The sequence below is a fragment of the Rhinopithecus roxellana genome, chromosome 4 (assembly GCF_007565055.1).
Source record: "Rhinopithecus roxellana isolate Shanxi Qingling chromosome 4, ASM756505v1, whole genome shotgun sequence".
NCBI classification, from domain to species: Eukaryota; Metazoa; Chordata; class Mammalia; order Primates; family Cercopithecidae; genus Rhinopithecus; species Rhinopithecus roxellana.
In genome coordinates this window covers 107360653-107373246 of record NC_044552.1, presented here as the reverse complement: position 1 = coordinate 107373246, position 12594 = coordinate 107360653, and the positions used below count along the sequence as shown (strand labels likewise).

Below are 12594 nucleotides of genomic sequence, written 5' to 3'. Positions count from 1 at the left end.
ATGTTAAGTACATGACAAGTCGCCAAGGCCGAAAAAAAAAAAAAAAAATCTACCAGAGATTCTGAGGAGAGGGCACATAGTATTATGTGAAACGATCTCCTCAGAAATGATCTCCCTGGGTGAATTAATGCTATACTAAATATTAAAAAATAACCAGAAATTATCAGGGAAAGGGAACAACTGAAGCAGAGGGAGCTATAAGAACAAAAGCAAAGATGCAGACAGTCAGTGTGGTATATGGAGGAAATAAATCAATTTGGAGTTTCTGGGACAAAATAAAAAGCAGAGTAATAAAGGGTAAGCAAGGCTCAAGGGCCTGTCAAGGGAAGAACTTCTGTGCCAGATTAGAAAGATTATACTTAATTCTGTAGGCAGTAACGAACAGAATTTCATTTGCATTCACATCATACAATTCCAGAGACAAAATCGAAGCATTTGAAAACACAAAATAGCAAACAGAGAAATGGTTAAATGACTGCCGCAGTAAGAGGAACAGATGATGAGGACCAAAACAAGTCACTGAAAGTAGAGATGGAAGATCTTGAAAAAGTGTAGCCTGAAAATGATTAGTTGTAACATACTTTTAATAGTTATTAAAAGCTTAAAGTGTACTTTGAAACTTAACAATGAAAGGCTGGCTTTGCTGGCTTTTCAAACTTCTCTCACAAGTTAATTTAAAAGTGGACTGCCACTGTAGAAGAGCCTCAAAAGACACCACAAAAAATTGAGTACCTTGATAATGTGATTTCCTTCTGGTTTGTGATAAAGTTTTATTCTTCTCTTCTTTTGCAGCCAACCCAAATCTTCTAACATTTCACCACTGAAGGATGACTCCACTAGAATACCCTTGTCACAAATACTCATTGGTTCTTTCTTTTGTTTCTCTACATCTTCACCTTTTGAATGAATATAAATCAGGAACTGATTGCTTGACTCTGAACTCATCAATGTAATACTCCTTTCGGAAAAATTTTCAGTTAAACTCTGCTCAGGAAGAAGCTGAAGAGTTAATTCTCCTAGAAATGCTTTCCAGGAATTATCAAAGTGATAGGGAGAAATCACAATATTCAACTTTACAGACAAAGGGGAAAAAATACCAACAATCTCTTCTTTTTCAATTGGCTTTGAGAAGCTCACTACTTTTGAACACTTCTTGTCTCTGTGAGCCACTCCTTCCTTTAGACTATCACTTAGAATGATGCAATGAGCAGAAGAGGTATCGGAACCTGGGCAGGGCTGCTCATCATCATCACTTATTGTGATAGGTTCATTCCTTCTGTCCTCATGCATATTCCAATGAAGCTGCTGCCTCTTTTCCTCATCTACCCTCACTGGAGGAGCACGTTTCCTCCGGCTGCTCATTTTCAAGTTTTCTTGGCTGGTAACTGTGAACTCTAGAGGACAAATGAAACAACAGGAGGTATACCGAGAGATGATTTAGTACTTAAGGGTTACCAGATGAGAAATTCAGCATAAATTCATAGCCCATAAACATAATACGAAATCTTCAGTGAGATATAAAGCAATGAGTAATTTTTTACCAGGTCAATATGACTAAGGAATGAACATATTAACCATAATCTCATACATCAAATAAATTCTAATTAGTCTTTAATAGATAAATTTAGTAAAGTCAATTCGTTGTATAAAATAAAATAAATTGTAGAAATAATTTAATGAGCAATATAATAGGAAGGTAAATCTCTCAATTAATCCCAAGTAATTTAACTGCCCCTTAGAACAAAGCCCAACAATACTTTAAAAGTGTGGAACAAAATCTAACACAAATGTCTGGCATCAAATCTAAAATTATCAGGTACGTAAAATAAAATAAAATAAGATAAAATAAAAATGAAAATAAAACAGAAAAATAAGACCCATGACAAGAAAAAAATCAAAAAGCCCCAGAAATGACACAGATGATATAATTAGCAGAAAGAAACATTCAAACAGCTACTGTAAATATTCTCAATATGTTCAAGAAGGTAGAGGAAAACATGAATATGACAAAAAAATTATAGACATACAAATGACTCCTACAGAATTTATTGATGGAAATGCAACATCTGAAATGAAAAACACATTGTATGAGATTACCAGCACATTAGAAATGGCAAAGAAAAAAAGAAGGAGAATAAGCTTAAACAATGGAAACAACAGTAACAACAGAAACTGTCAAAAATGAAGCCGAGGTAAACAAAGACTGAAAAAACAATAAATAGAACATCAGAAACCTACTGGACAATGTTAAGGAGTCAAACATGCATAAAACTGGAATGTCAACAGAAAAGAAAGGATACAAAAAACTTCTTGAAAAAATCATACATGAAAATTTTCCAAATTCTATAAAAACCATCAACTCAGAAAACCAAGAAGCTCAATGAAACCCAATCAGGGCAAACATAAAGAACAATCACAATAAGGTATGCCATGATTAAATTACCAAAAAGTGAGGACTTCTCTCCAGATTTGCCCTATTTTTCTGGTTTAGCCACTGCTCCCACCCTACAGCTCTAAACCCAGCAAAATATCTTTCAAAAATGAAGGTGAAAAAAAGATCGACAAAAGCAAAAGGACTTATCACTTGTATACCTAAAATCTAAGTAATGTTAGAAGCGCTTGGGTAGAAGAAATACAACATCAGATTGAAATCTGGATCCACACACAAGGAAATAAAAAGCAAAAATTAAAAATATGTGCATAAATATAGTAAACTTTTTTGATTTTTAAATTTCTCCAAAAGATAACTTACTATATTTTTATTATGAAAATTTTCAAGCATACATAAAAATTTAGAAAATAGTATAATAGTATATAATTATAGATCTATACAATGTACTATGTCCATGGACTAGAAGACTCAAAATGTTCACATGTCAATTTCTTAGTATTAACTTACAGAAAAGCAATCCCATTCAAAATTCCAACAGGTTTCTTTAGTAGAAACTGACAATATGATGTTAACATTTATATTAAAATGCCTACAATACAGGAAAGTCAATATAATTTTAGAAAATAAAAATAAAGTTGAATGATTTACACTGATTCCAAGACGTATGTCAAAAGAAATAAAAATGGCGTAGCAGTGGTGTAAGGACAAACATATAGATCAATGGAACACAATAAAATGTCCTGCAGTAGACCCACACATGTATGGTCAATTGATTTCTGAAAGAAGTTCAGAGGCAGTCAGTGAGAAAGGTATCCTTTTAGTAAATGGATACCAATATGCAACAAAATGAAACTTTACCTCATAAAATATAAGAGTTCACTAAAAATAGATAATAAAAATAAAAGCTAAAACTAAAACTTCTCAAAGAAAACAGAGGAGAAAACCTAAATGACATTGGATTCGCCCAAAAAAAGGCACAAAAATTTTTAAGCAAGAAACAAAAACCACAGACTATGTAAGAAAATGATAAATTAAGTTTCATCAAAAATAAATATTTTGGTTCTTCAAAAGATACTGTCATCAAAATATGAAAGCAAGTCATAGATGGGAGAAAATGTTAGCAAATCAAGTATCTGATGAAGGATATGTTTGCAGACTAGCAATCCCTCTCTTAGGTATTTATCCAAGAGAAATCAAAACATAAATCCACAAAAATTTAAACTTGAACGTTAACAGCTTTACTACTAAAAGCCCCAAACTGGAAGAAAACCCAAATGTCCAACAACTGGTGAATGGACATGTTGTGGCATATTCATACAATGGAATACTAGTCTGTGATAAAAAGAGACTTCTGTAAAATAACATGAATGAACTGTTAGAGTATTATGCTAAATTGAAGGAAGATAGATGTGAAAGATTATATACTATATGCTTCCATTTACATGAAATTCTAGAAATGGCAAAAACCTAAGTGCAGAAAGCAGATTAGTGGTTGTCAGAGGCAAGGAAATAGAAAGAGGTGACTGACAGCAAAGGAACAGGAAGGCAGGCTTTGGAACATAAATGTTCAACACATGATTGCAGAGTATACATCTGTCAAAACTCATCAAATTATATACTTTAAATTGAATTTTCTTATATATAAACTATATCTTAAAGTTGATTTAAAGAGCAGAAACAAAAACTAGATGCACAAGATTTAGAAATTTTAATATTAAATTTAACTTTATTCAATAAACCTGAAAAATCTGGATAAAATGATAAATGATAAAATTTTGCTAACAAAATACAAATGAACAAAACTGGCCCAAGAAAGAGAATATGAATAGACCAATAACCATAAAGAAATTAAAGTGACATTATTTACCTGCCTAAGGTCTATTCTCCTTCCCTGATGATTGAATCTTTATTTAGGAACAAGGTGGCCCTGTGATTCAAAGGAAGGTGGTTTCCTTGGCAGCTCCAAGTAAGTAGTTTCTGTCTACTATTGGCCAAAGCAAATCCAATAAGGTAGTTATTGGCTGCATGACTATTTAACTTTCAATACAGTTATGCATTGCATAATGACATTTTGGTCAATGAGGGACCAAATATTAGAGTGGTTCCATAAAGGAGCTGAAAAATTTCTATGGACTAGTGACATCAGAGCCATTGTAACATCATAACGCATTACTTTTTTATTTTTTATTTTTTTGAGATGGAGTCTCGCTCTGTTGCCCAGGCTGCAGTGCAGTGGCTCGATCTCCGCTCACTGCAAGCTCCACCTCTTGGGTTCATGCCATTCTCCTGCCTCAGCCTCCCGAATAGCTGGGACTACAGGCGCCCGCCACTATGCCCAGCTAATTTTTTTTTTTTTTGTATTTTTAGTAGAGACGGGGTTTCACTGTGTTAGCCAGGATGGTCTCGATCTCCTGACCTCATGATTAGCCCGCCTCGGCCTCCCAAAGTGCTGGGATTACAGGCATGAGCCACTGCGCCTGACTGCATTACTTTATTTTTTACTAAATTTTGTGTAGCACAAGCGTGCAGTGTTTACAAAGTCTACAGAATTGTACAGTATTGTCCCAGGCCTTCACATTCACTCCCTGACTAACCCAGAGCAACCTTCAGTGTTGTAAGCTGCATTCATGCTAAGCACCCCACAAAGCTGTACTATTTTTTATCTTTTATACCATATCTTTACTGTACATTTCCCATATTTAAATATGTTTAAATATACAAATACTACTGTATGACAACTGCCTACAGTATCCAGTACAGAATATACTGTACAGGTTTGTAGCCTAAGAGCAGTAGGCTGTACCATAGAGCCTAGGTGTGTAGTAGGCCGGCGGTACCACCCAGGTTTGTGTAAGTATACTCTAAGATGTTCACATAACAAACTTGTCTATGATGCATTCCTCAAAACACAGCCCCATCATTAAGTGATGTGTGACTGTAAATAAAATTAAATGATATAAACTCAGCTCTTCAGTCTCACTAGCCCCACTTCAAGTGCTCAATAGCCCTATGTGACTAGTGGCTACTGTACTGAACAGCACAAATATACAGCATTCACATAATTGCAAAAAGTCTATATATCAGACAGTACATAAGTCAATCATAAGAATTCTATTCTCTTAGCCAGTGCTTCACTTAATCCTTGGCTATGGTTAACTACTTTTAAAGCATCTTATCCTCTCTTATCTTGGAGGAATAATATAGTAAGCTCTTAATTTCCTAAGTGTTTATGTTTGTCCAGTTTTCTTCAAAGCATAAGATGGAATACTGAAAGTGGGTCAGATCACTGCAGGAACTTTAAAATGTTAGGCTATAGCAGCTTATCAATTAACTACTGGCACAAACATGCTGTATAACACACTACCCCAAAGCTCAATACCTTGATACAGCAATCATTTCTTTTCATAGATCTGCACATTAGCTGAAGGAGGTTAATCTAGGCTAGGTTTCTGGAAAAGTAGTTTGGCTCTACTTAATATAGTTCTTATCCTCTCTCCTTGGATCAGCAAAGTAACCCAGGAATGTTCTTTATGGCAATGGTTGAGGTGTATTAGTGCAAATCCAATCACACAAGTAGTTTTCAAACTGTTTAAAAACCACTAAGGTGCCACAGACCAAAGCAAGACATATCCATGGACCCAATGTTAAGTAGTGGAAAAATATACTACACTTCTTTACTGGGTGAAACTGCACATGGCAAAAAGCATGGATATGGGGGGTGAAGGGGTAGAGGGAGTGTAGAAAGGGAATTGGGCCAGTTACAAAATGTATCACACTTACCATAATAATATTAATAACATGGTTCTTGTGGAATCATTAACTCTGAAAACTCCAAAAGCAACTCTCTAGCAGAGTCTCACATTAGCAAAGCAATGTGGCTTAAAGGTGAGAACGCGATGCTTTGAAGTCTTACATTCATTCTAATTCCAGCTTTGGCATTTACTAACTGTGTGGCACTGGAATAGTTATCCAGTCTTCTGTGCCAATTTTCTCATCTCTAAAATGGGGATGATAGCAGGATTGTGGTTAGAAATAGTTTAAGTACAACAGCACAGTACCAGAAATTTGGCCTGTATTCCATAAATGGTAGTTGCTATTTATCGTCATCCTGAGAATACTCTAAACCAGCAGTTCCCAACCTTTTTGGTACCATAAACAGGTTTCATGGAAGACAATTTTTCCATGGACCGGAGGAGAGGGGTGGGGTGCGGAGGGGGTGGTTTAGGGATGAAACTGTTCCACCTTAGATCATCAGGCATTAGATTTTAATATAAAGTGTACAACCTAGATCCTGTGCATATGCAGTTCACGATAGGGTCCACGCTCTTATGATAATCTACTGACTGTTGATCTGACAGGAGGCAGAGCTCAGGTGTTAATGCTCGCTTGCCCGCAGCCCACCTCCTGCAGTGCAGCCCGGTTCTAACACGCCACGGACTGGCACCGGTCCGTAGCCTGGGGGTTGGGGACCCCTGCTCTAAATTACATTTCACAATAACCAAACTTTAATGTCGCAGGATGGGGGACCACAGATCAGTACTTCTCAAATTTGACTGCACATTAAAATCACCAGGGAAATTTTAAAAAATCCTGATGCCTAGCCAACTAAGTCAGAATGTCTCGGGCAAACACCCAGGCACTACTCCCTTTATTTTTTAGAATCCCTACAAAAAACCTTGTTATGGATAACCAGCTGCCTACTAAAATCCACTTATTTCCACTCAAAGTATAGAGTAGTTGAGAAATGGCTGTCCAGCTTAGTATGGTCCTATGCCAGTCCTAGCCAATGGAATGTGAGAAGTAACATGTGCCATGTTTCCTACAATAATTTTGTAACAGACACATTACCAAACCAGAAAACATTACTTCAACTATTTATTCTGTTCTCTGGTAAAACCTATCCAGTATCTTTTAAATTATGTACACCATTATAATTTGCACATTCCTTCAGATGTTTTCTTTCAACCTGATTCTTCCAATATTAGTGCCTCAAGGCACTTATCAGTGATAATGATACACTGCAGAAAAGTCAATACCAGAATTTCTAGCAATGCTCTGCCTTCGTCCAGTTCTTAGCTGAGTAAACATTCATGATCAAAAAAATCAACCAACCAAACAAAAAGCTCCTGGTTTTGACTGAGTCTTTACTTAAGGAAATCTCTATTCAGGGTTAACTTCTTGCACCAAAGAAAATAGTATTTGGTCAAAAATACTTATGACTAAAATGCAATATGGCAACTAGTAAGTCAAGTACTGGTGAAATTCTGTACCTAACCACATCCCATATTTTTCTAGTTTTCTTCATACCTTATCAGTCACAACTACTTCCTCCTCCTTAATTAGCAGTGTTTGGGTAAAATGTAATTATGTGAAGTTTTCTATATGGACCACACTTTTACTGTCTTGTATTTAAATGTAAAAGCCTTTTGCTTGAATTGATTTTATGCCTGTCTCCATCCCAATCTTCCCTGGAAAGGCTTCCATGACCAGAGAAGCTGAGTTAAGGTCCTCTCTCTCCTCGGTCCCAACTGCTACAATGTTCACTTTGAAAGATGGGCAGGAGTAGTATCCCATTCAGTGCTGTACTCCCAATGCCAGGTCAGTACTAGGAAGTAAACACATACAAAAAGGGTGAAACAAAGATCTCTAATTCTGTGGATATATTCCCTCCTTTTGAGGACCTAACAGTACTTTACTCATATTTCTTTTTGGAGAAGTCTCTCTTATCCACATTCTAGAAGACTATAGGTAATATGAAACTATTCTTTAGTAATTCTGAGAAAAAAGAAATACTAGAACAAGGCAGGGAAACTGACTGAACTTTACCTTCAACAGAAAACAAGGATGGAATGCTAGAAAAATAAACATAAAATGTTAAATTACTAAGACAATCCAACAAATGAATAACACAACTTAAATTCACATTTTTCCCCCAAAAATATTATTTCATGTTTATAAGATACATACAAATCCTGAAATTACAACAAATCCATGGTAGATCTGGGTTTAGGCTATTAAGGGCAAAAAGGATTATACACTTGCCATATTCCTGTCCACAATGTTGTCTTATGGAAACGACACCCACTCGTTACTAAGTACTAGGAAGCTCTTAATGACCCAGGGTTAACATAATCTTTTCCTTTTCTTTAGAAATAATTCCAGCAAGGTGAGAGTATTTTCATCTACTAAATGCTAAAATATGTTAGTTACATAAACTTGAAAAATGCCCTCATAAGAAGCTTTTTCACCACCAAATTGTTTCCCCTAAATCTTACTAGCCTAAACTCTTAATAATAAAAGCTTTAATAATTCTGTAAGTACAGCTCCTTTCGGGTGGACAAAGAGGATATACAATAGCATCTCTCAAAAGTAAACTATTGTATTCTCAATTGCCAGCTTACTAGTTAACTGGTCCTTCAAAGCTCTAGAAAGTGCAGGTTTGCGAGCACGGACATAATTATCACAATACTGCTCAGGACTGCTCTGTCTCCAGCATGTTTACTAATCATAAACTAAATAGTCTTTTTGGTGACAGTAGAGATATCATGGATCGTTTTTATTCAAGAGTTTCATCATTCCTACTAATGCCCACTGGAATAATTTAAAATAACAGTAATAACTTTAAAATTATCTTATTTTGTTCAGAAAAAGCCCCAAGTTCCTTAAGTACAAGTTGGAAGGCATCAAACATCTAGGATTTCTACCTCGTGATAATGTCCAACTACTTGGAAAAAGTGTAAAGCTTCCTGGTCAGTATTTAATAATACTGTATTTATTATACAGTGACCATCAATCATCAAACAACACCCTATCTTCGTTCATAAACCTAGCAACTACCAAATTGTACAATGTGGAAGAGTGGTTCTCAATTCGAATGTAATTAATCTGGCTCCAGATGTAACGGAGAACTTTGAGTCGGACTGAGAAGCCTCTGCCTCCCCTTTTACTAACACAATGCCGCGCACAAAGAAGGGAGGCGGCCGCCCAGTTCCAGCCTTTGGGGGCAGATCTGCGGCGCACGGTGATACCCACTCAGTTATCTTCCGAAAGACCCACAAGCGGCTCCCGGAGTCTGAGCGGGGCTGTCAGCGCCGGATCGCTCCCAGCAGGCCGAGCAAACAAGCGACCGCGAGGCCGAGGAGCGTGACGACGGACTCCGGATCCTAGGGTGGTGGACGCGCTAGACAAACACCGCAGGCCCCAATGTATGAGGAGAAGCATACCCTCCTTTCCCACGACCCCACTTTATCCCCGGAGGAACATGGTGGTCCGGGATTCGCTAATCCGGTATCGGGAAGGGGTGGGGAAGACTCGCGCAGCGGCTCCCTCTCAGCCCTAGAGCTTCCCGGGCTCCAGGACAACCAGCGTCCTCCCTCCCTGGTACGGGAGGCCAGAGACCACCTCCCGCCCTCCCGACCTCTGACCCCTGACCCTCTATCACCCAAGCGCCTACCCAAGCTGGTTCTCCGAGCCTCTTGAGTCTCTTTGCACCAGGCCTGCGCTCCTCTACAGACCCCGCAGATCACGGGCACGCATTCGCCACCCACCGAACATCGGCTTGAGGTGGGCACAAGCCCTTTTTGCGGGATAGTGTAGGGGTTCCCCGGGAGACCCAGAAACCACAGCGCCTAGCTGCCGGGCGCGCGCTGTAGCGTGGGGGTCAAGGGGAACGCTCTCGTCAGAGCACCCCGCCCCCTTTTTCCTGAACTGGCTTCAAGAGTCTCTTCTGCGCAAGTCCACGCTGTTAAAGACTTGCTGAGGAGACAGTGGAGTCTCGCGATAGCTCTGCCCCACGCCATTAGAGAATACAGGATGGCTGGATGCCTGAAGTAGGGGGCGGGGCTCCCCTGTGAAGCGAAGAGTGTGTGTGATTTGTAGCTTTAATAAAAGGCAAGGGCGGGCGCGGTGGCTCAGGTCTGTAATCCCACCACTTTGGGAAGCCGAGGCGGGCGGATTTCCTGAGGTCAGGAGATGGAGAATAGCCTGGCCAAGATAGCGAAACCCCGTCTCTACTAAAAATAGAAAAATTAGCCGGGCGTTGTGGTGCGCGCCTGTAGTCCCAGCTGCTCGGGAGGCTGAAGCAGGAGAGGAGAATCGCTTGAACCCACGAGACAGAGATTGAGTAAGCCGAGGTCTCCCCGCTTGGTGATAGAGTGAGACTCTGTCTCACCAAAAAAAAAAAAAAAAAAAGCAGAAAAGAATTCTGCAAAAGCGTCTATTTTACTGTTATAAAGCAGCCACTAAGTAGGTACGAATAAAGCTTCTCTCCCTCAAAAACAGATATTAAAGGGAAATGTGAATATATCGTATAAGATGAGAGAAACTATTAAGTACATGTATTGCGCTGATGCTGGCCTTCCACTATTGGTCTTTTTTCCTCTCACCTCTTTCTCATAGAAATGAGCTTAACGTTGGAATAACTTTGAGAGGCTTCAGAGTCAGGAGCCTGTGAAATAACCCTCAGGAAACACTGGGGACTCAATGATTAGTTAGTGAGTACCTAATAGCAGCATTTCTGCTGTGGAGGCCTTTTGGGTTGTGTGACCACAGAAGCACTTGAACTAAGTTCTTGACCAAGTGAACATCGGTTGTAGTTGTGGAGACAGTCCAGGGTAGTCCATATTTTACTTAGTATATTCCTTTATCACAGATACGAAGCTGTTTGCATAAGCAAATCCCCGCATCCTTTTATTTTGCTTCCCTTTATTGTGCTTTGCAGATAAATGTGTTTTTCTATAAATTGAAGTTTTTTGGCAACCCTGACTTAAGCAAGTCTGTCAGCATCGTTTTTCAAGCAGCATGTGTTCACTTGCTGTTCATCTGTTGTGGTGATCTACGATTAGTTATCTTTGATGTTACTATTGTAGTTTTTTGGGAGCACCACAAACTCTGCTCATAGAAGATGCTAAACTTAATAAATGTTGTGTGTGTTCTGACAGCTTCACCAATGGCCCTTCTCTCTTCCTCTCTTCAGGCCTCCCAATTCTTTGAGATAGAACAATATTGAAATTAGGCCAATTAATAACCCTACAATGGACTCTTAAGTGTTCAAGTGAAAGGAAGGGTGGCACATCTCTCACTTTAAATCGAAAACTAGACGGAATTGAGTGAGGAAGCCATGTCGAAAGCTGAGATAAGCTGAAAAAAGGCCTCCTGTGCCAAAGTTAGCTAAGTTGTGAATGCAAAAGAAAAGTTCTAGAAGGGAATTAAAAGTGCTACTCCAATGAAAATACAAATGATAAGAAAATGAAACAGCCTCATGCTGATACGGAAAAAGTTTTAGTGGCCTGAATAAAAGATGAAACCAGTCTCAACATTCCCTTAAGCCAAAGCCTAATCCAGAGCAAGGCCCTAACTCTTTTCAGTTCTGTGTAGGCTGAGAGAGGTGATGAAGCTGTAGCAGAAAAATGTGAAGCGAGCAGAGGTTGGTTCATGAGGTTTAAGAAAAGAAGCCATCTCCATAGCATCAAAGTACAAGGTGAAGGAGCAAGTCCTGTTGTAGAAGCTGTGGCAAGTTTTTCAGAAGATGTAGCTAAAATAATTGAAGCATGTGGACACACAAAACAACAGATTTTCCATGTAGATAAAACAGCTTTCTATAGAAAGAAAAAGCCATCTAGGCCTTTCATAGCTTGAAAACTTCACAGGACAGGTTGACTCTCTTTTTAGGGGCTCATGCTAGTGACTTGAATTTGAGGCCCATACTCATTTATCATTCTGAAACTCCTAGGGCCCTGAAGAGTTATGCTAGATCTATTCTGCCTGTACTCTATACATGGAAGAACGAAGCGTGGATAACAGCACGTCTGCTTACAACATAGATGTACAGAATATTTTAAGCCCACTGTTGAGACCTACTGCTCAGAAAAAAAAAAAAAAGCTTTGTTTCAAAATATTACCACTCATTTATAATGCATCTGGTCACCCAAGAGCTCTGATGGAGACGTACAAGGAGATTAATGTTGTTTTCATGCCTGTTAATACAAAACCCATTCTGCAGCCCATGGATTGAGAGTAATTTTAACTTTGACATCTTATTATTTAAGAAGTAAATTTCATAAGGCTATAGATGACATAGATAGTAATTCCTCTGATGGATCTAGACAAAGTAAATTGAAAACTTCTGGAAAAGATCCACTATTCTGGATGTCATTAACAACATTTGAGATTCATGGGAGAGATTAAAATATCATCAACAGTAG

The 12594-nt window shown here is 38.5% G+C and overlaps 1 protein-coding gene across 11 annotated transcripts in view; it reads right to left on the bottom strand.

The window, feature by feature from the left end:
* SHPRH (SNF2 histone linker PHD RING helicase) overlaps positions 1 to 10080 on the bottom strand; it is an 81209-nt gene extending 71129 nt beyond the window's left edge. Inside the window, exons 1-4 of one of the 11 annotated variants that reach the window (XM_030928837.1) lie at positions 9425 to 9823; positions 6173 to 6389; positions 4260 to 4376; positions 733 to 1394 (exon numbers count right to left, since the gene is read on the bottom strand). In XM_030928837.1, coding sequence (XP_030784697.1) covers positions 733 to 1362 — 630 coding nt within the window. In that variant the 5' untranslated portion in view covers positions 1363 to 1394; positions 4260 to 4376; positions 6173 to 6389; positions 9425 to 9823. The other 10 variants (XR_004056837.1, XM_030928839.1, XM_030928841.1 and 7 more) reach the window with 10 other exon arrangements.
* Positions 10081 to 12594: the final 2514 nt, after the last annotated feature.